This window comes from Gymnoscopelus microlampas, assembly GCF_963454915.1.
Source record: "Gymnoscopelus microlampas genome assembly, chromosome: 15".
NCBI lineage: Eukaryota > Metazoa > Chordata > Actinopteri > Myctophiformes > Myctophidae > Gymnoscopelus > Gymnoscopelus microlampas.
This window is the reverse complement of record NC_139952.1, coordinates 36,661,417-36,688,018: the sequence shown is the minus strand read 5'-3', so window position 1 is coordinate 36,688,018 and position 26,602 is coordinate 36,661,417. Positions and strand designations below refer to the sequence as shown.

Here is a 26,602-nt window from a genome sequence, read left to right as displayed (position 1 = left end):
CATTTAGACCTATTTGTGTTTATTAGCCTACATATAGTATGTGTGCAGTGTGCTTTTTGCAAACTGAAAAATGAAATGATGAGAAATGTGCATCAACAGAAAAGCCAAAGGCTTGTTTCAATTGATTGCATGCAATACTCCCCCTTCTTAGAAACGCTCTAAATGTTCTAAAACATTTTGTTGTCAAAGACCCCCCGAATTGACGTATTTGGCAGTGGACCTCAATGTGAAAAGATGTAGTGTCAGGGCCCCCCATGAAAAAGATTTATATTTAATACTTAAAAAGAATATGTGTATTTATTCCAAATGTCTTTATTTTCACACAATGTCAGGGTTAAGAATCAAACTCACAACCTTCTGTTTCTCAAGCAGGCTCTTAATCCAGTGGGCCACAGTGCCATGCCTAAATTTGAAGGCCAAATAAATAATGACAGAAAAGCCAAAGGCTTGTTTCCATTGGGGTTCATTAACATTGAAACATCTAGACAGGTAACAGGACAGCAAACCATAGACAAAGTAATATGCTGTAAAGTTCTTTTTTCTTTTCTTTTTTTAAAGTACTGTTGTGTGTTGTTCGACAAAGAGGAATGAAGACCTTTCATAGCAAGGGAGCTGGTAGCACAGTGGGTAAAGTCTAAAGGTTGGACTCTCAGCACAGAGGTTCCATGTTCAAATCCCAGTTGTCACATACTTCAGTGTTGTTGTACTTTGAAATTTTCAAGGCCAAAATAGGAAAAAGCAAGCCAATAACACAAAGAGACTTGTACGGTATGGTGGAGAGATGGAGTAGTGGTCTAAAGGTTGGACTCTCAGCACACAGGTTCCATGTTCAAATCCCAGTTGTCACATACTTCAGTGTTGTTGTACTTTGAAATTTTCAAGGCCAAAATAGGAAAAAGCAAGCCAAAAGACGAAGAGACTTGCTCGGTATGGCGGAGAGATGGAGTAGTAGTAGTTGTCTAAAGGTTGGACTCTCAGCACACAGGTTCCATGTTCAAATCCCAGTTGTCACATACTTCAGTGTTGTTGTACTTTGAAATTTTCAAGGCCAAAATAGGAAAAAGCAAGCCAAAACACGAAGAGACCTGTTTTGTATGGCGGAGAGATGGAGTAGTGATCTAAAGGTTGGACTCTCAGCACAGAGGTTCCATGTTCAAATCCCAGTTGTCCCATACTTCAGTGTTGTTGTACTTTGAAATTTTCAAGGCCGAAATACAAAAAAGAAAGTCAAAACCACAAAGAGAAACCTTCTGAGGGCCCAAAGGTGCGTTGGCGCAGTGGTCTAGGTGCTTGATCAGTTGCTTCTGCTACATACAGTTCGCAGGTTCAAGTCCCATGCCATCAACGTAGTGGATGACCCTCGGGGGGACTGTTTCTCTTCCCTGTTTCCTGATAGTTAAAAGTGGGGGGTTATGTCTGAAAGAACTCTGTCCAGCTATAGTTTTACAGGAAGAAATTTCATGTTATCTAGTAATAGATAACAGTATTGTGTCACTACCGAAACGAAAAAAAAATTGTTCCCCCAAAAACCTGTTAGGAGTACGTTTCAGGCAATTTAAAGTTGATTGGTAGTACTTTGTAGTGACTTTTTTTTTTGTCCCTAACATTCATCGAGCTCTGGACTTAGTCATTTTTTTTTCGTTTCGGTATTGTGTCACTACCGAAACGAAAAAAAAATTGTTCCCCCAAAAACCTGTTAGGAGTACGTTTCAGGCAATTTAAAGTTGATTGGTAGTACTTTGTAGTGACTTTTTTTTTTGTCCCTAACATTCATCGAGCTCTGGACTTAATAATTTTCTTTTTCGTTTCGGTATTGTGTCACTACCGAAACGAAAAAAGAATTGTTCCCCCAAAAACCTGTTAGGAGTACGTTTCAGGCAATTTAAAGTTGATTGGTAGTACTTTGTAGTGACTTTTTTTTGGGTCCCTAACATTCATCGAGCTCTGGACTTAGATTTTTTTTTTCGTTTCGGTATTGTGTCACTACCGAAACTAAAAAAAAATTGTTCCCCCAAAAACCTGTTAGGAGTACGTTTCAGGCAATTTAAAGTTGATTGGTAGTACTTTGTAGTGACTTTGTTTTTGGTCCCTAACATTCATCGAGCTCTGGACTTAGTCATTTTTTTTTCGTTTCGGTATTGTGTCACTACCGAAACGAAAAAAAAAATGTTCCCCCAAAAACCTGTTAGGAGTACGTTTCAGGCAATTTAAAGTTGATTGGTAGTACTTTGTAGTGACTTTTTTTTTTGTCCCTAACATTCATCGAGCTCTGGACTTAGATTTTTTTTTTCGTTTCGGTATTGTGTCACTACCGAAACAAAAAAAAAAATGTTCCCCCAAAAACCTGTTAGGAGTACGTTTCAGGCAATTTAAAGTTGATTGGTAGTACTTTGTAGTGACTTTGTTTTTGGTCCCTAACATTCATCGAGCTCTGGACTTAGTCATTTTTTTTTCGTTTCGGTATTGTGTCACTACCGAAACGAAAAAAAAAATGTTCCCCCAAAAACCTGTTAGGAGTACGTTTCAGGCAATTTAAAGTTGATTGGTAGTGACTTTTTTGTGACTTTTTTTTTGGTCCCTAACATTCATCGAGCTCTGGACTTAGAAATGTTTTTTCCCTTTCGGTAGTGACACTACCGAAACGGAAAAAAAATTGTTCCCCCAAAAACCTGTTAGGAGTACGTTTCAGGCAATTTAAAGTTGATTGGTAGTGACTTTTTTGTGACTTTTTTTTGGTCCCTAACATTCATCGAGCTCTGGACTTAAAAATGTTTTTTCCGTTTCGGTAGTGACACTACCGAAACGAAAAAAAATTGTTCCCCCAAAAACCTGTTAGGAGTACGTTTCAGGCAATTTAAAGTTGATTGGTAGTGACTTTTTTGGGGGAACATTTTTTTTCCCGTTTCGGTAGTGACACCATTGTGTCACTACCGAAACGGAAAAAAAATTACTAAGTCCAGAGCTAAATTCTAAATTCTAAAAGGCGGCTGAAGGGTGACGTTTCCAATCATAACTTCCATGCCAGCGTGGCTCAAGAGATAAACACAGGGTCTGAAAGCAGAAGGTTTGGGGTTCAAGGCTCCTGAAGAACATTTTCACTGTCCATCTAAATTCTAAAAGGCGGGTTAAGGAAGACGTTCCCAATTGTACTTTCCATGCCAGCGTGGCTCAAGAGTTAAACACAGGGTCTGAAAGTAGAAAGTTTGGGGTTCAAGGCTCCTGAAGAACATTTTCACTGTCCATCTAAATTCTAAAAGGCGGGTTAAGGATGACGTTCCCAATTGTACTTTCCATGCCAGCATGGCTCAAGAGTTAAACACAGGGTCTGAAAGTAGAAGGTTTGGGGTTCAAGGCTCCTGAAGATTATTTTCACTGTCCATCTAAATTCTAAAAGGCGGGTTAAGGATGACGTTCCCAATTACATCTTCCATGCCAGCGTGGCTTAAAAGATAAATCAAAGGTTCACAAACTAAAGGTTCAAGGTTCAAAGCTCACTCAAAACAACTACTAAATAAAAACTAAAAGGGTAATACAACAAAAAACAATAGAGCTGTGGTCAATACAAACTGGTGATGTAAAAAAATATCTCAAACAAATTCATGTGAAAGAAAACAGTGGCCATAAAATCATATAAAATACTAAAATAAAAGTATTTAATTAATATGTAAATTTATTAAGCTCCTCCCCCTGGAGGTGGGCTCCCTCCATGCTCCTCCCTCTCCTACCGGAGCTAAAAGAGGGTGTGAGGAGGGAGGCGGGCTTCATCCATGGTTCTCGCCTTAAAAAGACCGAAAATTGAGATCTTCCCTGACCAAGATTCAAACCCACAACCATCCGCTTGTGAAGCCTATGCTTTACTCTTGCACCACCAGGCCTTTCACACTAACTAGGATTTTGAGGTTATATTTAAAGTTAAAGCAAGAGGTGACAGGTCAAAAGATGAAAATCCACAGCAAACACCCACCTCTACCCCTGACCTTTTGTTTCGAGTCCCAAACAAGTCCTAACAAAAGGTTAGGACTTGTGTGGGACTCGAACCAAAATGCTAAGGACTTGTGTGGGACTCGAAACAAAAAGCTGAGAACTCGGACTTGACTTGGGACTTGGCTGTGTTGACTTGGACTTGACTCGGGACTTGAGAGCAAAGACTTGAGACTCGACTTGGACTTGCAACATAGGGACTTTGTCCCACCTCTGGTCACTACCGAAACGGAAAAAAAATTACTAAGTCCAGAGCTCGATGAATGTTAGGGGCCAAAAAAAAAGTCACTACCAATCAACTTTAAATTGCCTGAAACGTACTCCTAACAGGTTTTTGGGGGGAATTTTTTTTTTGTTTCGGTAGTGTCACTACCGAAACGGAAAAAAAATTACTAAGTCCAGAGCTAAATTCTAAATTCTAAATTCTAAAAGGCGGGTGAAGGGTGACGTTCCCAATCATAACTTACATGCCAGCGTGGCTCAAGAGATAAACACAGGGTCTGAAAGCAGAAGGTTTGGGGTTCAAGGCTCCTGAAGAACATTTTCACTGTCCATCTAAATTCTAAAAGGCGGGTTAAGGAAGACGTTCCCAATTGTACTTTCCATGCCAGCGTGGCTCAAGAGTTAAACACAGGGTCTGAAAGTAGAAAGTTTGGGGTTCAAGGCTCCTGAAGAACATTTTCACTGTCCATCTAAATTCTAAAAGGCCGGTTAAGGATGACATTCCCAATTGTACTTTCCATGCCAGCGTGGCTCAAGAGTTAAACACAGGGTCTGAAAGTAGAAGGTTTGGGGTTCAAGGCTCCTGAAGATTATTTTCACTGTCCATCTAAATTCTAAAAGGCGGGTTAAGGATGACGTTCCCAATTATATCTTCCATGCCAGCGTGGCTTAAAAGATAAATCAAAGGTTCACAAACTAAAGGTTCAAGGTTCAAAGCTCACTCAAAACAACTACTAAATAAAAACTAAAAGGGTAATACAACAAAAAACAATAGAGCTGTGGTCAATACAAACTGGTGATGTAAAAAATATCTCAAACAAATTCATGTGAAAAAAAACAGTGGCCATAAAATCATATAAAATACTAAAATAAAAGTCTTTAATTAATATGTAAATTAAGCTCCTCCCCCTGGAGGTGGGCTCCCTCCATGCTCCTCCCTCTCCTACCGGAGCTAAAAGAGGGCGTGAGGAGGGAGGCGGGCTTCATCCATGGTTCTCGCCTTAAAAAGACCGAAAATTGAGATCTTCCCTGACCAAGATTCAAACCCACAACCATCCGCTTGTGAAGCCTATGCTTTACTCTTGCACCACCAGGCCTTTCACACTAATTAGGATTTTGAGGTTATATTTAAAGTTAAAGCAAGAGGTGACAGGTCAAAAGATGAAAATCCACAGCAAACACCCACCTCTACCCCTGACCTTTTGTTTCGAGTCCCAAACAAGTCCTAACAAAAGGTTAGGACTTGTTTGGGACTCGAAACAAAAGGTTAGGACTTGTGTGGGACTCGAACCAAAATGCTAAGGACTTGTGTGGGACTCGAAACAAAAAGCTGAGAACTCGGACTTGACTTGGGACTTGGCTGTGTTGACTTGGACTTGACTCGGGACTTGAGAGCAAAGACTTGAGACTCGACTTGGACTTGCAACATAGGGACTTTGTCCCACCTCTGGTCACTACCGAAACGGAAAAAAAATTACTAAGTCCAGAGCTCGATGAATGTTAGGGGCCAAAAAAAAAGTCACTACCAATCAACTTTAAATTGCCTGAAACGTACTCCTAACAGGTTTTTGGGGGGAATTTTTTTTTTGTTTCGGTAGTGTCACTACCGAAACGGAAAAAAAATTACTAAGTCCAGAGCTAAATTCTAAATTCTAAATTCTAAAAGGCGGGTGAAGGGTGACGTTCCCAATCGTAACTTCCATGCCAGCGTGGCTTAAGAGATAAACACAGGGTCTGAAAGCAGAAGGTTTGGGGTTCAAGGCTCCTGAAGAACATTTTCACTGTCCATCTAAATTCTAAAAGGCGGGTTAAGGAAGACGTTCCCAATTGTACTTTCCATGCCAGCGTGGCTCAAGAGTTAAACACAGGGTCTGAAAGTAGAAAGTTTGGGGTTCAAGGCTCCTGAAGAACATTTTCACTGTCCATCTAAATTCTAAAAGGCCGGTTAAGGATGACATTCCCAATTGTACTTTCCATGCCAGCGTGGCTCAAGAGTTAAACACAGGGTCTGAAAGTAGAAGGTTTGGGGTTCAAGGCTCCTGTAGATTATTTTCACTGTCCATCTAAATTCTAAAAGGCGGGTTAAGGATGACGTTCCCAATTATATCTTCCATGCCAGCGTGGCTTAAAAGATAAATCAAAGGTTCACAAACTAAAGGTTCAAGGTTCAAAGCTCACTCAAAACAACTACTAAATAAAAACTAAAAGGGTAATACAACAAAAAACAATAGAGCTGTGGTCAATACAAACTGGTGATGTAAAAAATATCTCAAACAAATTCATGTGAAAAAAAACAGTGGCCATAAAATCATATAAAATACTAAAATAAGTCTTTAATTAATATGTAAATTAAGCTCCTCCCCCTGGAGGTGGGCTCCCTCCATGCTCCTCCCTCTCCTACCGGAGCTAAAAGAGGGCGTGAGGAGGGAGGCGGGCTTCATCCATGGTTCTCGCCTTAAAAAGACCGAAAATTGAGATCTTCCCTGACCAAGATTCAAACCCACAACCATCCGCTTGTGAAGCCTATGCTTTACTCTTGCACCACCAGGCCTTTCACACTAATTAGGATTTTGAAGTTATATTTAAAGTTAAAGCAAGAGGTGACAGGTCAAAAGATGAAAATCCACAGCAAACACCTCTACCCCTGACAGAATGACTGGATCTACTAGATACACCCTCTGATGATCAGGGAAAGGGTTCATTATGACACGACTGAGATTTAGGTTGTTTAAAACCATCTGTTAGAAAACGTTTACTCTGGCTGAGTCTGAACCCAGATTTACACTTTCATTGAAAGGAAACAGAGAGATGTTTCGTAATGTCATAAAAATTCATACCCTTTTTGTCATTTATAAATTCCTTAGGTTCAGATGATCAAAACTATAGCAGTTTTGGTGTTAAATCAAGTAGGCTACATTGTTCTCACTTTGGACTGGACATAAAAAAATATGTCTTAAGTTTTCAACTACAGTTCCTCAAACAGTGCTGTATTATGACCACAGATCCTCTATGATTAACTGAATTAAGTTTAAGAAAATACCACTTCGCACTCATGGCATGCAGCATATCAATCAAAACAATGATCAATTATAGGCCGAGCTCCATACTTCGTTTTGAGGTATTCTAGTGACTCAGGGATAACAAATTACATAAATTCAACCACTTAAATGTAATGCATTTATTGCAACAACCAACCAAGAGTGTTGCAAACGGCTGAGTTTGTAACAAAATGAGGAAACTCACACAAACAAAGAACGTTTAAATTATTTTATTAAAACTAACTTAACCCCATATGGGTAACTGGTGAGCCTCAGGGCTCAATACTAGTGTATTTTCTGTTTTGTGTTATGAGGAATGTTTTGACTGAAAATAGGCGATCGACAAGCTCACGACGTGTCGCAGTGAGCTTGTCGATCGGCTATTTTCTGCTAAAGCTATACCCACAATACGGATACTGGGGTGGTTAACAGTGCTTAAAGGGCAAGACCACTTTGGTAGAGGTTTGGGTTGTGTAGTTACCTTGCCATGATGCATCTCCAAAGGTGGGCAAGAAATCTAAAATAATTGCTCCATTGATAATAAAAAAATATGCTCCTCATTGAATTACATTGTAGGCTGAAACAGCTCTCAAAGTCACTCTTTTAAGCACAAACGAACGCAAATAAAGTTGATTCAGACTATATAGAACATCACCAAACCCAGTACCGTTTGTTTTTTAAATAAAAATGCTAACATCCTGTTGATTTTGCTATTTTTATTAAAAAGAACTCGGACTGGATCCGCGGATCTGGATCTTCAAATAGTAAAATCAACAGGAAGTTGACATTTTTATTTAAAAAAAAACTGGGTTTGGCGATGTTCTATATTGACTGAATCAGCTTTGTTTGTGTTCGTTTACGTGCTAAAAGAGTGACTTTGAGAGCCGTTTCACCGTACAATGTCAATGAGGAGCATATTTTGAATGATCAATTTCTATTCAATTATTATACAGCAATTATTTTAGATTTCTTGTTCACCTTTGGACTTACATCATGACAAGGTAACTACACAACCCAAACCTCTACCACAGTGATCTTGTTCTTTAACAAGCAAACTCCAAAAGGCTGGAGTGCTCCCAGTGAGCTTCACGGTGAGAGAGAGAACAAGAATGAAGTCCAGTCACCTGTTTTATAGAGGAAAATCCAGGTGGGCCAGATCTCCACTGATGACACACTCCGCCCTCCAATCATTCTGACACACATGACACATGGTTAGTAACCATGACAACCACACCAGTCACCCTGACAACCCCCAGGGTTGTCACAAGAATTAAATATAACTAGAAAAAGTGCTCCTCGGAGCACAAGTCTCCGCCAGCAGACTTGTGTTGTGTCCTATCCGTCTGTATAAGTGTCCTATCCGTCCTGTCTATTTAAGTGTCCTATCCGTCCTGTCTGTGTAAGTGTCCTATCTGTCCTGTCTGTGTAAGTGTCCTATCCAATTGTTACAGTATCCGCCATTTCTCAGCCATTTCGTGATTATTCCTGTCTTACCTCACTTTGAAAGAGGCTAAGACTCTTTCAAAGTGACACATGTATTTATAGGCCGCTATACGTCACTAGCCAATCAGATCACACTATTTCACCGTATTGTCACGTGTCACGTGAGGCTTGACCAATGTTAGCTTGACATGTGGAAAGTGAAAACAATGTCTCCTGGCGGAGACGACAAAAAATAGATAGCTGTGCTGTGAACAATTTAGGCTGACAAGAACAAAGTATTTTTTTAACGACAGGACTGTATGGCATTTTGTTTATACCAAAGTATTGTATGACTTCATTTTTTATGACACAGTACGAGTTTAGTATGACTTTTCTCATATACTATTGTGTCAATGTAGGAACTGAATTAATAACAAGCTAAAGTCCTTTTTGCATCAACTCCTCCAAGGAACAGGCCATATGGTGTAGTTGGCAGGGCTTTATTGAAGACAAGGTGACATTAAAAACAAACAATTAGACAAATAATCATACATTGATGATGACAATGAAGTGCACATTAGCATTCACACTGATTTACATGTCAACCTTAAAGTCACATCAGACAATGAGCATGAAACTGTCACTTTTACAAACTGTAATAAAAGTTATCCTTGCCTGGGCGTACATCTGTGCTGGAGGCTGACGACAGGGGAACAGGTTCTCCTGAGAGCAAGAAGCTGCGATGGAGAGATGAGTGAATGACATGGTCCAAGGAGTCTCAGATTCACTGAAGCAGTTAAACCGTGCAGGGTACAGAGGTCTGACTGTTTTTTTTTACCACTATAGAACTGTTGTGTGTATTTGAGCATTGCCCTGCATGCTCTTCAGTGAAAGATTACAGCCAGCTACAAACATGAAAAAACACCTATAGTGTAGGTCAAGGGTCTTCAACGTTTTCAGGCCAAGGACCCCCTAGCTGAGAGAAAGATGAAGCAGGGACCCCCTCTATAATTGTATAAAATTGTGTTTCAGTTTAAACTTTTTTGTTTACTTAGTCTGCTCTTTTTACCCTCTACACCTCTACATCTTTACCAAAAATAGCCGATCTACAAGCTCACAACGCCTCACAGCGCGAGGCGTTGTGAGCTTGTAGATCTGCTATTTTTGGCTAAAGTTCTCCTCAGAAAAGGGATGCTAGGGTTCAAGTGGTTAATGTAAAAAAAAATAATCATAGCACACAAAGTTTTGGCGGACCCCCTGTAGTAACTCTGAGGACCCCTAGGGGTCCCGGACCCCCTGTTGAAGACCCCTGGTGTAGGTATATTTTGCTTGTTACGGGGCCAGAGCTGAGCTCTGGACCTGTTTTATTACGGGGCCAGAGCTCAGCTCTGGACCTGTTTTATTATTGGCAGTATTTTAGTTCTTCTTCTGCCACTTTTCGCAGTTCTGGCTGAACCGTGCTGTCGCTTTTTACGAAAGGCGGAGTCCAACCGCCTGATTGGCTGACTGCCGATTGGCAGATTGACTGCAGATTGGCAGATTGGCTGCAGATTGCCGGACTGGCTGCAGATTGCCAATCTGCCAGGCTGCAGGACATAACAACTCAGTGATCTTCTTTATTGAACTTGCGCTGTGAGCTACATTTCTGGCTGAACCGTGCAGTCGCTTTTTACGAAACTCGGCCATATGGCAGATGGTCACGAAAAACGATCAAGAAATAATTCTCACACTCATTCGTCAAAAGGTGGCGCTATAGCACTCAATTGAAAAATGCCAACTTTGAACAGGTACAACTCATGCCCTGTTTGACCTACAGCCATGAAACTTGGATACACATATGCGTCTCCTCATGCTGAACAACTTTCACCCTCTGACTTTTGACCTCTGACCTTTAGATCTCCCACCATTTTGAATTATATGAAAAACAGTCATTGGCTCCTAACTTCTGCATTTTTTCACTTATGGAAAATCCGCTGCCAAGGTGTTGTCGGCATAGGTCCAAAGTTCAAGTGTTAAACGTTTTGTGCAGATTGCTCAAAAATCCCAGGAGGAGATAGATTTTAACTATTACAGTTTTATGAAAATTATTCATCTGCGCCTAAAACATACATGCAGACTCACATTTATTTGTAACTTTGCAGAAATGTAGAGGGTCATTCCAAATATCACTGAAACCAATCTTACTCCAATTGGCCAAAGGGGGGCGCTATAGCAATTTTTTTGCAGTTAAACGTTGCAGTTACTGTATGTAGAGAGTTATTCCAAATATCACTGAAACCAATCTCACTCCAATTGGCCCTTAGATTGTCCGCAATTTTGAGCAGTTTGAAAAACACTTAAACCCAGGATTTTTCAGCTGTTTGCGTGAAACTGTATCATCTCAATGATCTCCTTTTTCACAGTTCCTTGTCTGTTGGTCCAATGGTGTCTCCCTTTAATGAGTGCCTTACAATCTCAAGGTCGCCAGTTCAAGCCTCACTTGATGCAGACTTAATTTAAGTTTAATTGCAAACAACATGAGTGTATCAATGAATACATGTGCAAATGGTAAAGATAACCTGAAATGCTTATTTGAGAGTAAGTTTTTTCAATCTATGACATACTTCATTCTGAAAATAGCCGATCTACAATCTCAAAACTTTTCAGATAGCAACGTGTTTCTGAGCTTGTAGATCGGCTGCTTTCACTGTTTTCGGTTGCGAGGAGACATACAATTTCTCTATTGGCAAATGGTTTGTGAACGATTGATCTTAGTGTTGGCTTGGTTCATGACAGAAGGCAAGAGTTTATGATCTTCAACAGACAACATCACCCTGGACAAAGCTATAGCACTATAGGTAGTGTTGCAGCATATTAGTCTGAAGGTTGAGAGTTCGATTCCTGTTAATGGCAATAGGTTGAGATGTCCAATCAATCCATTCTGTTTCCATCTCTCTCTCTCATCAATCTATTCCGTTTCCATGCCTCTCTTCAATCTATTCCGTTTCCATGGCTCTCTCTCTCTCTCTCTCTCTTCAATCTATTCCGTTTCCATGTCTCTCTCTCTCTCTCTCTCTCCAATCTATTCCGTTTCTATCTCTCTCTCTCTCTCTCTCTCCAGTATCCATGTCTCTGTCTGTCTGTCTGTCTGTCTGTCTGTCTGTCTGTCTGTCTGTCTCTCTCTCTCTCTCTCTCTCTCCAATTGGTGACAATTGGTGAATGCTCCTTAGGGCCACCTGAAAATCTAATACACTAAAAAGGACATTTACTGTATGTCATTATGGAATGGAACATGCACATTGCAGCTTTCTTTTTTTTTCTTTTTTTAATAATTTTTATCCCGCGATTTTGTAACCCTTTTTTCACCCGGTGCCAATTTGCTAAGTGATCCTGGGCACTACACTCCCCCCACCAACCTAGGGAGGCCAGGGCCGAGCTCATGCCTCCTTCAATGCATGAGACCCAACTGACCTTCTTGTCACCTGACAGGGGGGAGTTTCCCTGGTTGGACGTAGCGCGTGGAAGGAACACGTTATTCCAACCAGTTCCCTTCCCCTCCATCAGGTGCCCCGGCTGACCAGGGGGAGGCAGTATAGTGACCAGGATTACTCCATGTTTTTGTGAGGGTATTAACTACCCTAGCGGAGGAGAAGACACGCCCCCAGCGCCCACAGCGTCCCCGGCGGGGCACTGCAGCTTTCTTATAATTTATCTTTATAACAAGTATTTATTTTTTTCCCAGCGGCTCCTCGTCAATTTGACCGCAAGTTGACTGAATTGCTATACAGGGATGCACTGCAGAAGTGGCTGCATTATGCACCTGAGACAATGGGGTAGGCTACCAAGGAAAGAAAGGCCAAAGAGTTAAAAGGACAAATGGTTTAGAGTTGGAGGCCAGTGGGTTTCATGGGAGTTGTACACGTTTAAAACCTTAACACAACATTCTCGCAAGTACGGTCATGGATTTAGATGGATAGTGAACATTTTCCAAACCATCAATCTTCCACTTCCAAATCACGCACAATTATGCCCTATGAGGCTTCAATGATACTGGTGGCAACAAAATATTTAAGCACATAGGAATTAGATGCAAAATAAAAGCTCTGGTTTCAACCTGTTTACAAATCCAAGGCTAAAACGAATCAGAGCTTAAAGTAGTACTGTAGTTCACCCCTACTCACCCAAATCTTATTTTCTCTCAATTACACACCCCATGAAGCCTTGAATTCATGGAGATTGTTTTGTTTTTGTCGCATTCCTGAGACAATAATTTGATGATCAGCAGGAAGATGCTACTGTCTCTGGTAGGAGACTCCGCAAGTGAAATTATCATCAAATTATTGGCACAGGAATGCGACAAAAACAAAAATCTCCATGAATTCAAGGCCTCATGGGGTGTGTAATTGATAGAAAATAAGTATTTTTTGGGGTGAACTACTCCTTAAAGGACGGCTTCACCACTTTTCAACCTATCTTAATATAATAGGTCCTCACTAATGCTCATGATAAAATGATACAATTTTTCCCTACTTGGTCTCTGTCTCATAGGAGGGCTGTGGACAGTCCAGAAACCCGTCTACCAGTGACATCATCGTTAGGCAAGATTTTTTTTTCCAAAAAGATAAAAAAAAATGTATTTAGATTTTTATTAACACGAGAACAATAGGATCTATTATTGCATTGCAACTTTCCAGGAATACAAAGCATGCAGTTTCTATTAGCTTGGATTCCCCATCGATGATGTCACTGGTAGACGGGTTTCTGAACTGTCTACAGCCCTCCTCTGAGACACAGACTGATTAGAAAAAAATTGTACCATTTTATCATGAGCATTAGGGAGGACCTATTATATGAAAATATGTCGAAAAGTGGTGAAGTCGTCCTTTAAGAAATGCACATATTAAGCAAAGCATTTTTTTCATTTAACAATAGTTTTGTATTTTTGTGTTTCAGATTATTAGTTTGGTTTCCGTGAGGCATTTCTTTAAATCATTTATTTATTTGTGTTAGATTTAAATAAAAAAGATACTGTCTTAGCCTCTATGGCATGGAACACATGCATCGTCAGCAGGTACTTGGTAAGATGTCGAGCGTATAATGCACATGGCCAGCAAGGAAGACATACTTCATCATGTGCTCCATGAGAGAGAAGTTGACAAGTTAATGTCACCTTCCTTCAAAAAAGGTGTAAGAGAAGTGTAGGAAGAATGATGTCTACCAACTGTCAGCCAATAGGATGGAGATGAGCAGTGTCCAGGTGCTGCTCTATCTGTTCAATTGTCTTCAGCCCAGTTGGCAGAAGCCACATCAAGAGTGCTGCTGAAGAGCTGATACAGCCTGAAAGGCCCACATAACTTTCACTCAGGATCCCATTGAATAGGCCTGTCAGTCCCCCATGCTGATCCATGCATTAGTTTTACATTGCATGACTGTATAATATCCCACCGGGATGCCCAATTACATTATAGAGCTGCACCGACAGTTTGGATGAGAAGGTGCGAGATAGACCTTGACCTGACCTTTAACATGTGAGATTGACTGGCAATGGAAAGCCCCCCAAAAAGAGGTATTACACACATTCTAGGACAAGCGGACCATCTTGGATTATGCAAATTTCAAGAGTTGCCCAAATGGCAACTTTGAGCAACCAAGCCAGACCATGACCTGGAGACCAGACGTGAGATTTGAGCTTGCCGTACGCTCAAGTCATAGAATGATAAATCCCGAAAGTTACGTGATCTCGACGTACGCCCGTTTTTCAGTCTGAGTAAGTTTGATAAATGAGGGCCCATATGAATACAACTCAACAAAAAGACCTTTATAGGAAACAACAATTTAGGTTTAGTATGGAGCACATGGAAGTGTCAAATGGAGGTCTTGAACCCCAAGCCTTATGCTTACAAACCAGACACAGTTCTCATGCCACAGAAGCATGGAAGGTGCAGTGTGCAAGTGAGAAGGAAATACTTAACCTTGTAGAAATGTGTTATTTCTGACTTCCAAACCTTTTATTTACTGTAGAAGATAAGACAGGTGAGAGTGGGGTTTGAACTCACAATTCACATCCTTGGAGAGGATATTTATTAATATAAATTAATCTTCTAACCCACCACCTGCTCTTAAAGCCTAGTGTGTCAACTTTGGACTTCTCAATCAAAAACATGATATTATGGGCACATTTGTGCCACACTATGAGACACACACACACACACACACACACACACACACACACACACACACACACACACACACACACACACACACATATATACATATATATATACACACACACACACAATATAGCCTTATAATGAATTCTGTAACACAAGACACTTTTCAAACAAACTCTTTAATATAGAGCATTATGAAATACAATATACAATGAATCAATTTGACAAATAGTTTGCAGACATCGACATTGTAGCTTGTTCTGTACAGTCCACCAGATGGCACCAAAAATATATATAATGTGGGGTTAAACTTGTAGAATTATATCACTTCATTCATACATCAACATTTTGACAGCACCGAAAAATATCAGCAGCAAAAACTTCTAAATAAAACAAACAAAGATAGGGTCTATTAATAAAACAAACAAAGATAGGGTCTATTAATGGCGTGACTCCCTTGTTTGTAGATCTCGGACTTCATGTGGCCAGTTCTGTGATGTCAGGTGTCTATGATGTATGACATACTCTAAATTGAGGCAAGGTGGCAGGCCCACCCAGGGGCCCCTGAGCTTGAGCCTTTTTTTTTTTTTAATAAAAAAAAATGTTAACATATTTTTTTAACAATTTTAACATAAATAAACCCTAATAATTTCCCTTATTAACCGCAATATAACCGAACAATTTCTTTGTATTTAAGTTATAGGTAAAACATGCATTATATTAGCCTATCTGCCGCCGTGCACAGACGTTTTTAACCGAAAAAAAACCCTATTAATTTCCATTATTAACCGAGATTTAACCGCAAAAATTTCGCGCGCGCGCGGGGGTGGGTGCATGCACGCGCGCGCACCCACGGAAGGGGGCGGGGGGGCCTTTTGCGTGTCTCGGCCCAGGGGCCCGTTTCTTCCTAATCCGCCTATGCACCCAACCCCCAAGTGACTTTCAATATAATTAAAATAAGATATTTCTGAAAATATAAAACGAGTGGGGGGAAAAAAAGGAACGGAGCTATTTCATTGGCCTACTGGCAGGGTGAGTGCACAAGAAATTTGGTGTCCAGTGGTTGGCGAGATTAGCCCCAGACAGACACAGACCCATTATATTACCTCTGATAATATTCAAACAAATGTACACACATAATGAAGTTCTTGTATGACTTGGTTTAATCACTTAAAACCCTATACTTAGTCGACCAGGGTTCCCCCAGGGCTCCAATACTTGGTCCGCTTCTCCCCCCTTCTACACAAAATCTGTACTGAAAATAGCTGATCTTAATATGGTTAAGAATCGTTTGAAATGCTCAAGACAGATCTGAAGTCGAGGGAGACCGAAATGCAGCAAAAATAGGTGCAAATATCTGTTGTACTTCGCAGATTTGCCTCAGAATGTTTTAAAGCACCTTTCCCCTGATTGAATCATTTACTTGGAAATGTAATCAACAATTTCCCGCTTGGGCGGTTTAATCAGACGGTTTAATCAACTCCTTGGCTTAGCCCTAAACTTCTGGGGTGAGATAATCATTAAACATAATTTGCAAATGATGTAACAAATGAGAACAGACAAAAGCAAGGTGGAATAGACGTGGCTTGTGGACCTTTTAGTGACTTTCCCCATCACTGAAAAGTCACTGGTTCGATACCGTCCTCCACCAAAAGCCAATGTCTTCGTTCTGTCAAAGTGCCCAGCATACAAATGACACTGTGCTTGCTCACTGTGACCAACTTTGGATGAGAGCATCAGCTAAATGCCTGTACTGTACTTCAAGATCAGGACTAAGCAAGGCACTATATTGCTTGTATTTTAAGGTCTGTTAACCAGCTTCTAAAGTGTGCCGGTCAAACTGTATTTATTTTATCACTTGAGCCCTAACTTATACTTCATGTTATGACGGTGTGTGTCGTGGGGAGAAGATGCCCGGTCTCCAAGCTCAGAACATTGTACGCTTGAAGATCGGCATCACTGCTTCAGCCGAATTCAGATAAGAGTCAGTCAATGAGAGAGAAGCAAGCATATACTGTAGAGCCAAACATGGGCAACACTCACCACATTTCTTAGGTATTTTTTGAAAGAATTCTTACCTAATGATGTCTTGCGACTCAAATGTTACTCCTATTAATGCTGCCTCTAGTACAAGTGCAGACAGTGCATGGTGGGACCGTTCTTTTTTGCCCTAACCTGTTTAACCTGTTAAGATGATTCAGGTGTGCAAAAATATATTCCATTCTTGGGTAGTGAGGCCAAATGCATCCTTCTTTATTCAACTCAACACATAGAAAACTTAGCAAGACTTGTTAACATATAAACAGCTTTAGAGGTATACATTTGAAAGTCCTACTGATAGCTACCACAACTCTTCATGCACACAAAACGATATAAATATTGCTATCGAGGTAGCAGCCTGACACTTTGTTCCTTTTCTTGTTGTTTAAGACGTTACATGATGCCGGCGGGTTCGACCAGTGGTTCGAGAGGCCGTACTGTAACCAAAGGGGCCGCGGTTTGATCTCCACAACGGATCAAACAGCAGCCATGTGTGTACTGGTGGGCTGTCAAAAATGTTATTGAGTAAAGATGACAGCCAACGACACCCTAATGCCTGATTTATACTAAGTTGTGTGTTGGCGTTGTCACGTACCAAAAACACCCGATCTACAAGCTCACAACTCTTTTGAGCTTGTAGATCGGTCATCTTTAGTGTGCAACACCTGCATGTAACTAAGTATAAATCAAGTCTAACTGCTAATTCACATGAGATAAGAGCCTCAGTTCAGATGGAAACAATGCAGGGTTACTGTAGCAGTAAAATCTGTGCTTTCTGGATGAACTAATCTTGATTGGCCTGTAAAGCGCAAATACGAGAAAAAGGAAATTAAAGGAATATGTCAAATCTTTGAGTAATTTGGCCTCCCCATGGTTTTTAATTACCTACATAAACAAATTAGTTTATCTTTTATGCACTTCTGTGCAAGTAAGACTCGGAATTAAGTCTAATTTATGCGCCGTCGCACAACGGTGTAGTGCGCCAAACATAGCAGACCTACAAGCTCACAATGCGACATGTTTTGAGCTTGTAGATCGGCAATTTCCGACGCCACACTGTCATGCGACGATACATAAATTATCCATTAGTATTCAACTGCTCCATTTTTTCCGGAAGGAAAGATTCTGGGCTAATGAGGCAAACAGCAGAAACTGCTTTCATGTGCTTAAAAAAGGTAACAGGCCATAACTAGGCTTTTGATCTCTCTGTAGTTTGCTGTGAGTGATTTAAAGAGTTCATGCTCTCTGGATTTGTAGGGCAGCCTACAAATCCATGTAAAAAGGGAACCTTACGCAACTGACGTTCAACATAAGGTACTGCTTTAGATTGCAGGGTGTCCTGACATTTCCAGAGGCTTGTCATTCCAGAGTAAACCAGCATTTAAAATAAAAATATAAAATAAAATGCATGCTTAACTGAGTTTACATGAGAAATAGTGCTTGCAGCTGCCGTGACAAGTCAGACAAATTCAGCAGGAAATGAGTCTGGCACCGCATTGTCCTAACAGCCGACCGTGTTTTTATAATAGAATCGAATATTCTGACATTCAAATGATAGATGTTACCTGTCAGAGCAGCCGATAGCATGCATACAGTCAAAACCTGATTCAGTCTTTTACCTGCAGGATCTTCCTCACACTGTCGGTTGTTTTGGGAGTGTTTGGTAATTGTTTTTTTAAGCTTTAAAGCTTTCTTTAAGCTATAAAGTCATAATATGTAACTTTTTCAATTAAGCAAGTTCTTTTTTGATATAATCTTTGACTTGTATATTTTCCACAATAACCACATTCGACATAGATGTGGTTATTAAAAAAGACGATTAAATATATTTTTTAATTGAGTGTATGGGTTAACCGTAAATATACCGTAAATGTACTTATTTACGTAATTCAACATTAACAAATACTGTTTCTGACGATGTGTTATTGCATTACAAAATATCGTCAAGGGCTAGGACCCCTCAGCATAAATTCCTCTATACTTCCTTCAGTATAGACAAACGCTGTAATGCCACAGAGCTACCGGTAGCCGGTAGGTGTCGCCCAAAAAAGAAGACTGCTGAAATGAATGTTACACAGTATGACTTTAAGTTGTAATGGTAGTGGCGGGTAAGGAGTGTAGAGCTGTGTCAGACTGTTTAAGGGTTAGAGGGGTTTTGAGTATGATAGCTTGTTAGGAGTTTGACGTAGCAGCAGTGGGCTCCGTTCGCTTGTCGTCTTCGTCGTCACTCATCAACAGCAAAGGGAACATCCCCAGAATACAGCCAATAGTCACTCCTATTGCTTTACCCTGCAAGGGAACAAACACAACACTTTATTAGGTAATATTAACCACTTAAACCCTTTGTACTTTGTAGAGCGGGGTCCCCCAGGGGTCTATACTTGGTTCCCTCTTTGTTTTTCCCCTCTACACCAAATCTCTCTTTTTTTTTAAAGGTGTTGAATGCTCTCACCATGTGGGAGCTCAGCCTGGTTTGCCACATGTCAGCCTGTTGGGGGGATAATTCCTCACCCTGCATCCCTAGTCTGGATACCAGAGCTTCCACGTAACCTGCAAGACTATTCTCACACACACACACACACACACACACACACACACACACACACACACACACACACACACACACACACACACACACACACACACACACACACACACACACACACACACACACACACACACACACACACACACGAGAGAAGACGGACAGTTTAGAGATGGCAGATACTGTATGATCCACCTGGTAGTGCCAACAACCCAAAACGACTTCAATGCGGTATAAAAGTGGATAAACATTTTGAAGATTCAACCGACAAGTTTAATCTTTTCACTCAAAAATGGGTTGACCATAAAGCATATACATATTCGCTCTGTCCTAGGTTCAACTCTGGGTTGGGGACTGTGTTACATTGATTGCGCCAATTAAAACAAAAGAGCCAATTCCCCTCCTTGCGTACAGGTCCTCTCACTGCTAATCCACACTGTTTGGTGAAGACAACAATGTGTTTCCGCCGTTGCCAGCCGCTTCTTCTTCTAATGCTTGTGGAGGAACACGCTACCCATACCCCCAGCTGAACAGACACCTGACCAACATGTAGTATTCGGCAAGTGCAGTGACAGAGTTCGCCCGGCCAAGCTAGGGAGGTTGCGCCTCTTCTGCCCCTTGCATTTCTTTCTGCCTTTAAAAGCATGAGAAATAATATTCAAATTATTTTAATCTGATGCTTACCCAAGGCCTGCCAAGTCTGAAACCAGGTTCCCTAGAGCCGCAGCTGTAAGGGTAGAGAAACAGAGAGTGAGTGATGGCGAGCGAGAGAGATGGCAAAAGGAGGGAAAGGATTGGTGAGAGTACGAGAGATACACTAGGAGGAGGGTAGGGGTGCAAGAGTTTATCAAATGTATTGATTGAATCCATTATAAATGGATTTATTTCAGTAAAACAATTGATTTCCAAAAATAACAAAAATAGCCCATCTACAAGCTCACAGCGCATTGCACCGCAAGGTGTTGTTTTCTTGTAGATGGGCTATGTTTGCAAGACAGCCATAGAGGAGGGGGTGTGGATTTAAGGAGAGAGGGAGAAATGATGAAAGGCAGAAGGCAAGGATTGAAAACGTTACATGGAAATGAGTCTGTGAGAGAGAAGGACACAAGAGGAGAGAGAGAACAACTTTTTCCAATACATTGTTATTATGATCAAAGAGCAGCTTGTGACACTGCCTTTCTTTCCATAAAGGAGGACTATTGTCAGCCTGAAGCCTTTATATTCCATCCAAAACTCAGCAGCCATTTAGAACAATTTGGGCTTTGGGCTATAAGTGCACTCACATACAGTACACTCAATTCACTTCTCCTCAGATGTCAGACACAAAGAAAGTTTGAGCCTGTGAATGGTGTAGTAGTTGGACACTTGCGGCTGGTACCACACAATACATACAGAGGCTAGCATGGGATGGCATTCCACCAGAGCCTTAATTGCTTCCTGTACTTGTCCTACACTGTCCAAGTAAAAAATACAATAAATACAAATAAAGAAAAAAAGTAATATGTGGAACTCCGAATCCAAAAGGGATCGTGGCTCCAATGTGGATCTCAGATCACGTTGTACTAGTCATCTACAGCATGACATCGGTTGTCTATGACGTATGACATTCAGGTTCACTTTCAGCTTAGTTCCTTCATCAAATGAAAGTTAAATATTTCTAAACCTATAAAACGTGGGAACAAATAGTGGGGTTACTTCTGTGGCCTGCTGGCAGTGCATGAGAAATATGACTGTTTGCACGATTAGCTCTGGCGGACTCACACACAGACAGACTGACCCTCTTATATACGGCTAGACTCATGCAGAGCCACGTCATAAAAAAGATAGAAAGAGTAATGTGTTTCCCATTCTCCTTGGGGATTTTTTTATGGGCCGTCTCTGTAGGGAGCGAGCTGTCTAGTAGAGGGTCTGCCTGTGTTTATGGATCTAATCTCGTAAATCGCTGGACCGATCACTGCAATACATCTTTTGAGCATGCTGCCAGTAGGTCACAGAAGTACCTCAACAAATCTTTCCCACGTTTTATATTATTTGAAATATTAAAATGTAAGTTGATAAAAGGAAGTCAAAGAGGCTTTGAGTCCGAAACCTCAGATGTCATAGAAAATGACCAGCCTGTGACGTCAGTCTAGCCACATTAAGTCAGATCCACACTGTTCCTATGTGGATCCCGAGATCCACAGGATATATTTTTTGATCTTTTTCTTTTTAATGTAAATAAAGCAATAGCAGTCGAGGGTGCTCATTAAAATCATGAGGATGCTAAACAGGTGCTGCTGCTGCTGCTCATCCCCTCCAGGTACTTTAGTGCAGGGGTTCTCAACCTTTTCAGGCCGCGACCCCCAAAATAATGATATTATTTCCCGCGACCCCCCGCGTGCACGCGCGCGAAGAAAAATTGCGGTTCTGGGCGGATTGGGTTTGTTTTTTCACGGTTTTTGGTTACTTTATTTCGGGGTTAGGGTTAGGTTATTTAATTATAATAGGTTATTTGATAATTGTTTATTATCAAAACATTTTTTTTTGCAAAAAGTGGGTAAATTGAGTAAATTAACTGATAAAACATGAATTAATAATAACATAAAAAAATATTTTGTAAAAAAAAAAAAAAAAAAAAAAATCTTTTTTTTTTCACATTCACTAAAAAATCTGGCGACCCCCCCAAATTATTTGGCGACCCCCCTGGGGGTCGCGACCCCCAGGTTGAGAACCACTGCTTTAGTGGGAGACATCAATATCACAGACACATGAAAGCTCATCTCTGTCAGAAATTCCCATGGCAACCTAAAGCTAAAACTCACAATCCCCAATGTTTCCCTTTTCAGTCATGCCATGGAAGACTCCCTAGTACCAATGAGTCTTTATCAACACCCTCTAGCATTACGGTGCCGACGCTGAGGGAACACTCAATACTTCACTTACTAAAATGCATATTATTACCGGTTACAATCAACATTTAAAAATGTAAATACTGTAACTCTGTGTGTGTGTCTGTCTGTCAAAGCTCGTTGAATTAAACATTTAAAATTAAATAAATCTGAAAACAAATCAGCCAGTTTATATAAGACCTAACACTGTGTTATTTTATGCAAAAGAATGAACTGAATAGCATCAATACTGGACACCTGCAGAATAAAAGGTACATTTCATGTATTCAGAACTCAAAAAAAGAAACATGGGCCTGGCGTGACTGTGAGAACAAGGTGAATGAAACGCATTGAGTTACCGGGGCCCCAGAGCCTGTGGCCTTGATCCCTGTGCATTCTGCCATATTTCAAGCGATAGACAGCAAGCCATCACATCACATGGCTGCCTCGCTCCACATCAGCCACATCAGAGAGACACTTCATACAGTACAGCTCTCTTTCCCTACGGAGGAACGCTTTTTATGTGCGTGAAAAGATTTGCATGACAATGAAGACACCCACAGAAGACTTGACACATTTTTCACATGTCACAGGTGACTAGTCTTTTATTTACCGAGCAGGATTTGAATGATCATTGCCATTCACCAGAGTTCTGCTGCATAAGTTTGTAGTTGGAGAAACCACAGCCTCCCTTTGCCCGTGCAGTGTAGCGGGTACAGTATGTACGATAAACTCATGACGACTATCTCATTCATATTTTAGGCATTCAGCCCACATTCAGCTCATCTAGAGGAATGCAACAGTCAGTGGAGCGTGGTTGTAATGTATTCCCAGGCAGATTCTTATCATACTTTCTCTTACTAGATGAGTTAAATGATTCTGACTTGTGGCTGTCTTTCTTATTGACACTTTCAAGCGCAGAAGCCTGCCACAGTAATAAAGTTATGGTTTTCATTTCGTTTCACGGCAGAGAAGACTGAAATGGGAATTAGGATTGTGTGTTTCAGTATGAGGAGGTTCTGTATGTCTCTTGAAGGATATTAGATTTTGTTTTTTACATTTAGCTGAGGTTAACTGTCTGAAAAAGCTTCACTTCACCCACACATACTAGCAAAGGTTAGTGCTTCAGTGCCAAGACAGCAGGGCTGTGCAATTAACTGAAAATATATCGAAACCTAGAATTTAGAACCTATAACAGACTTAATCTTTCTCATGTAGGTTAATTGAATAATCGAGAAGCAGGATTTTATTTTAAATAATTGAAGAAAGGAAAAAATTGTATCAACGAATCAACACGAAACAAGATAATTTTCCCAATCGTATAAATTGATTAGTTTGATTCACCACATAACCCTGTATTATACTTTGTTTATACTTTGTTGTAAAATGGTGGCGTACAAAAATAGCCAATCTACAAACTCACATATGTCACATCACGACTAGATCTGCTTTTTTTTATTGTTCATTAATTGTAATCAAAGCAAAAGTTTAAAATAATCGTGATATTGATTTGAAGTCATTTTGCCCAGTCTTACTAAAACTTGAAAAGTACATTGAAATACCAAGGCTGGGAGAATACAGCCAGCCAACTGAAGTACGTACGTAACTAAATTGTGTCTCGCTTTGAAACCAATTACGAACCACTGATCTAGAACACACTACGGGGACCAACATTTACACTGAGATTGAATGTAGGGATATGTGTTTATATTATAGCCTATGCCCCAGTGCTTAGCCACTCTACGCAATCTTCTAAAATAAACCTATGCCCCTGTGCTTAGCCATTCTACGCAATATTCTAAAATAAACCTATGCCCCAGTGCTTAGACATTCTACGCAATCTTCTAACCCAAAAAAGCTGTATCCATGGTAACAGAATAAAACCTAACCATGCGGCGAGACAGAGGCTCAGACCACTGAGCATAGACTCAAACTACACATTTGGTGCTTGCATCCACACTCCAAGCAGCCGGTACAATGATGATGATGATGATGGTAGGTTGTGATTGCTGCAATCAACAACTGTCTACAGAATGACAGAAGAAAAATGGTTGCTCAAGGGACAATTGAAAAGAAAAGAAAAGAAAAAGAGAACCAGTTTGGTTTGCTCTGCTCATATTCAAAACCCAAAAATATTCTGGTTCATGCCAGTTCATTTATCCTGAAAATTAAGCATGTCGTCTGGTGGATTCAGTCCAAGGCAGGATTCAAATGACTAATGAAGTACAGACAGCGAAAATGACTCTTGGGGAATATGTTACACTGAAAGCTGGCTGTAAAACCCAGGCCCTTATGCCCTCTACAGGGTATTGCATAATTTAAGCCTTCAATCACACTGACAGATGAATGTTTCAGCTAATGAAAATAGGGAACCGTTTGCTTTTGTGTTAACTAGGAAGTCCATTGCCAATTTGTTTCGCTAGCTCATGTTTAATGCAGTTAGTTCTGTTGTGGCAGGGCTGAATCTTATTTTCATAATAAATGAATACTGCATGTTGAGTATCTTTTTATTTGATCATTAGATAATGTGACAAAGTCCCACAGAGAATGGAAACATCCAATAAAAGTCTACACACCGTATGGATTTTGTCATGTGTTAGGTTCTACTCTTTTCTCTATGACGGAATACTAGCAGGACTTTCCCATGCCTCAATTATTTTCATTCCCTCAGCTTTCCTATGGTCTCAGTAAAGAAACAAAACCAAGAGTCTAAAAGCCCCGCTAGCAGCCCCAAGATTCCATGCCTCTTTCTCCAGGGAGCATGAATGCATTCGGGAGAATCTGGCCATTAGTTTTTGATATAACTGTGTGGCCCAAGGGTGGCGCTACAGGAAAGGCCATCGAGTTGCCAAAATCAGTAGGGTTCATCCTTGTTGGGCGCATTAAGTTTCATAGCAATCTGCCCCTACAGGTGTGTGTTGCATTGCCATTACGTGTGCCTCTCTACAGGTCTCAGGGGATATGTGTTCCTCCAGGTGAGAGGTACATGAGACGCAGGAAGAACATCCTGTCCAGGTCTGAAGGCGTCATGTTGCGCTTAAGGAGCTCCCCGACGCTTGTCCGGACGGCCTGTGGCCAGATTGTAATTGGTTGTAGAGTGCAAGCGTGTGGATCTCATGTCCAATGCCAGCGGAGCTGCCTGTGTGCCAGAGTCGTGCACAGGCCGATGTGAAATGCCTCCGGTGAGCTAATGTGCCGTCTGTACGGTGTCCAGGTTTCAGAGACAGATTCCAAGAGGAAATAGCCAGTGGCGTCCCCTTTCTGCCAAAATTATTAAAGAAAAACGGGCGACAACGGTAATCGGAAGTCGGCGATCGGAAGTCGGCGATCGAAAGCCGGCGAAAGTGGCCAGTTTCAAGATGTTTTGGCCATTATCTCTGGAACGGAAGGTCCAATCTGCTCAGTTCTAAGATGCGTGACTTTGAGGACATTAAGCACACAATTACACGCCTCTGGAAATAGCTAAAAAAGAAAATAGATTAAATCGCCTGTTTTAGCTATTTTCACACAACACCATCATACGACAAAGTATAAAATAGGTGGTTAAGTCTGTAAATGTTTATCTTCTAGTTTAACACTTATCTATCATCTCATCTATTTCTGTAACTTACCAGCCATGGTGGAGATTCCCAGAGTGACTCCTATCGACAGCTCAATCTGGGTTCCCTAGGAAACAGGGGGAAATTAAAGAGTATATTTAGTATCTTGAACCAAACTAACTGATATCACATAAAGAACAAGAACCCTTTAAGCTACCAATATAAAATACACCAGACATAATTACATGGATGCATTGCAAATTCTATCAACATGAATGAGCCTATGTGTGAATATGTTATGCAACTATAAATAGATTTACATGGTGTAAATAGTAGTACTAGTACTAGTATAGTACTAGTTTACATTATGTAAAACAGACACAAAATGAGACAGGACTATTAAGGCTGCATGTTTATGGCTAAAATGCTAATGCTTAGAATTTGGCTTAATATCGTCATAATCAGTACTAATCACAAGTATTGATAATAATAATGCATTTTGGTGTAAAATAATTAGTTTCTTAATGCCTTTGTTGCTTATTGTGCTCTTCAGTGCCATGTGTGTGGTCAAATCATTATGTAATGGTGACTTTATGTTACTCTGTGGGCCTGATGGCTGGGGAGATGAGGTTGTACAATGTTCTGGCGTAACCCTTGCGTAAGGGTGAGCAAGGCGCAACAGCTGACCAAATTTAAGACTGAATTAATTGCCAAGCTTCACGATTACATAACTGTGATACATCAAAATCATGCTTTTCAATTACTTTTTATTTAACCTTTATTCATCCAGGGTAGTACC

The 26,602-nt window shown here is 40.6% G+C and overlaps 1 protein-coding gene across 3 annotated transcripts in view; it reads right to left on the bottom strand.

The window, feature by feature from the left end:
* Positions 1-14,972: 14,972 nt before the first annotated feature.
* The window catches only part of tmem65 (transmembrane protein 65), a 38,475-nt gene continuing 26,845 nt past the window's right edge, over positions 14,973-26,602 (bottom strand). For all 3 annotated transcript variants that reach the window (XM_084079607.1, XM_084079609.1, XM_084079608.1), the window contains 4 exons: positions 25,876-25,930; positions 20,082-20,124; positions 19,305-19,410; positions 14,973-19,141 (listed from right to left, as the gene is read on the bottom strand). In XM_084079607.1, the coding sequence (XP_083935733.1) occupies positions 19,025-19,141; positions 19,305-19,410; positions 20,082-20,124; positions 25,876-25,930 (321 nt within the window). In that variant the 3' untranslated portion in view covers positions 14,973-19,024. The remainder of the gene's footprint in view (positions 19,142-19,304; positions 19,411-20,081; positions 20,125-25,875; positions 25,931-26,602) is intronic.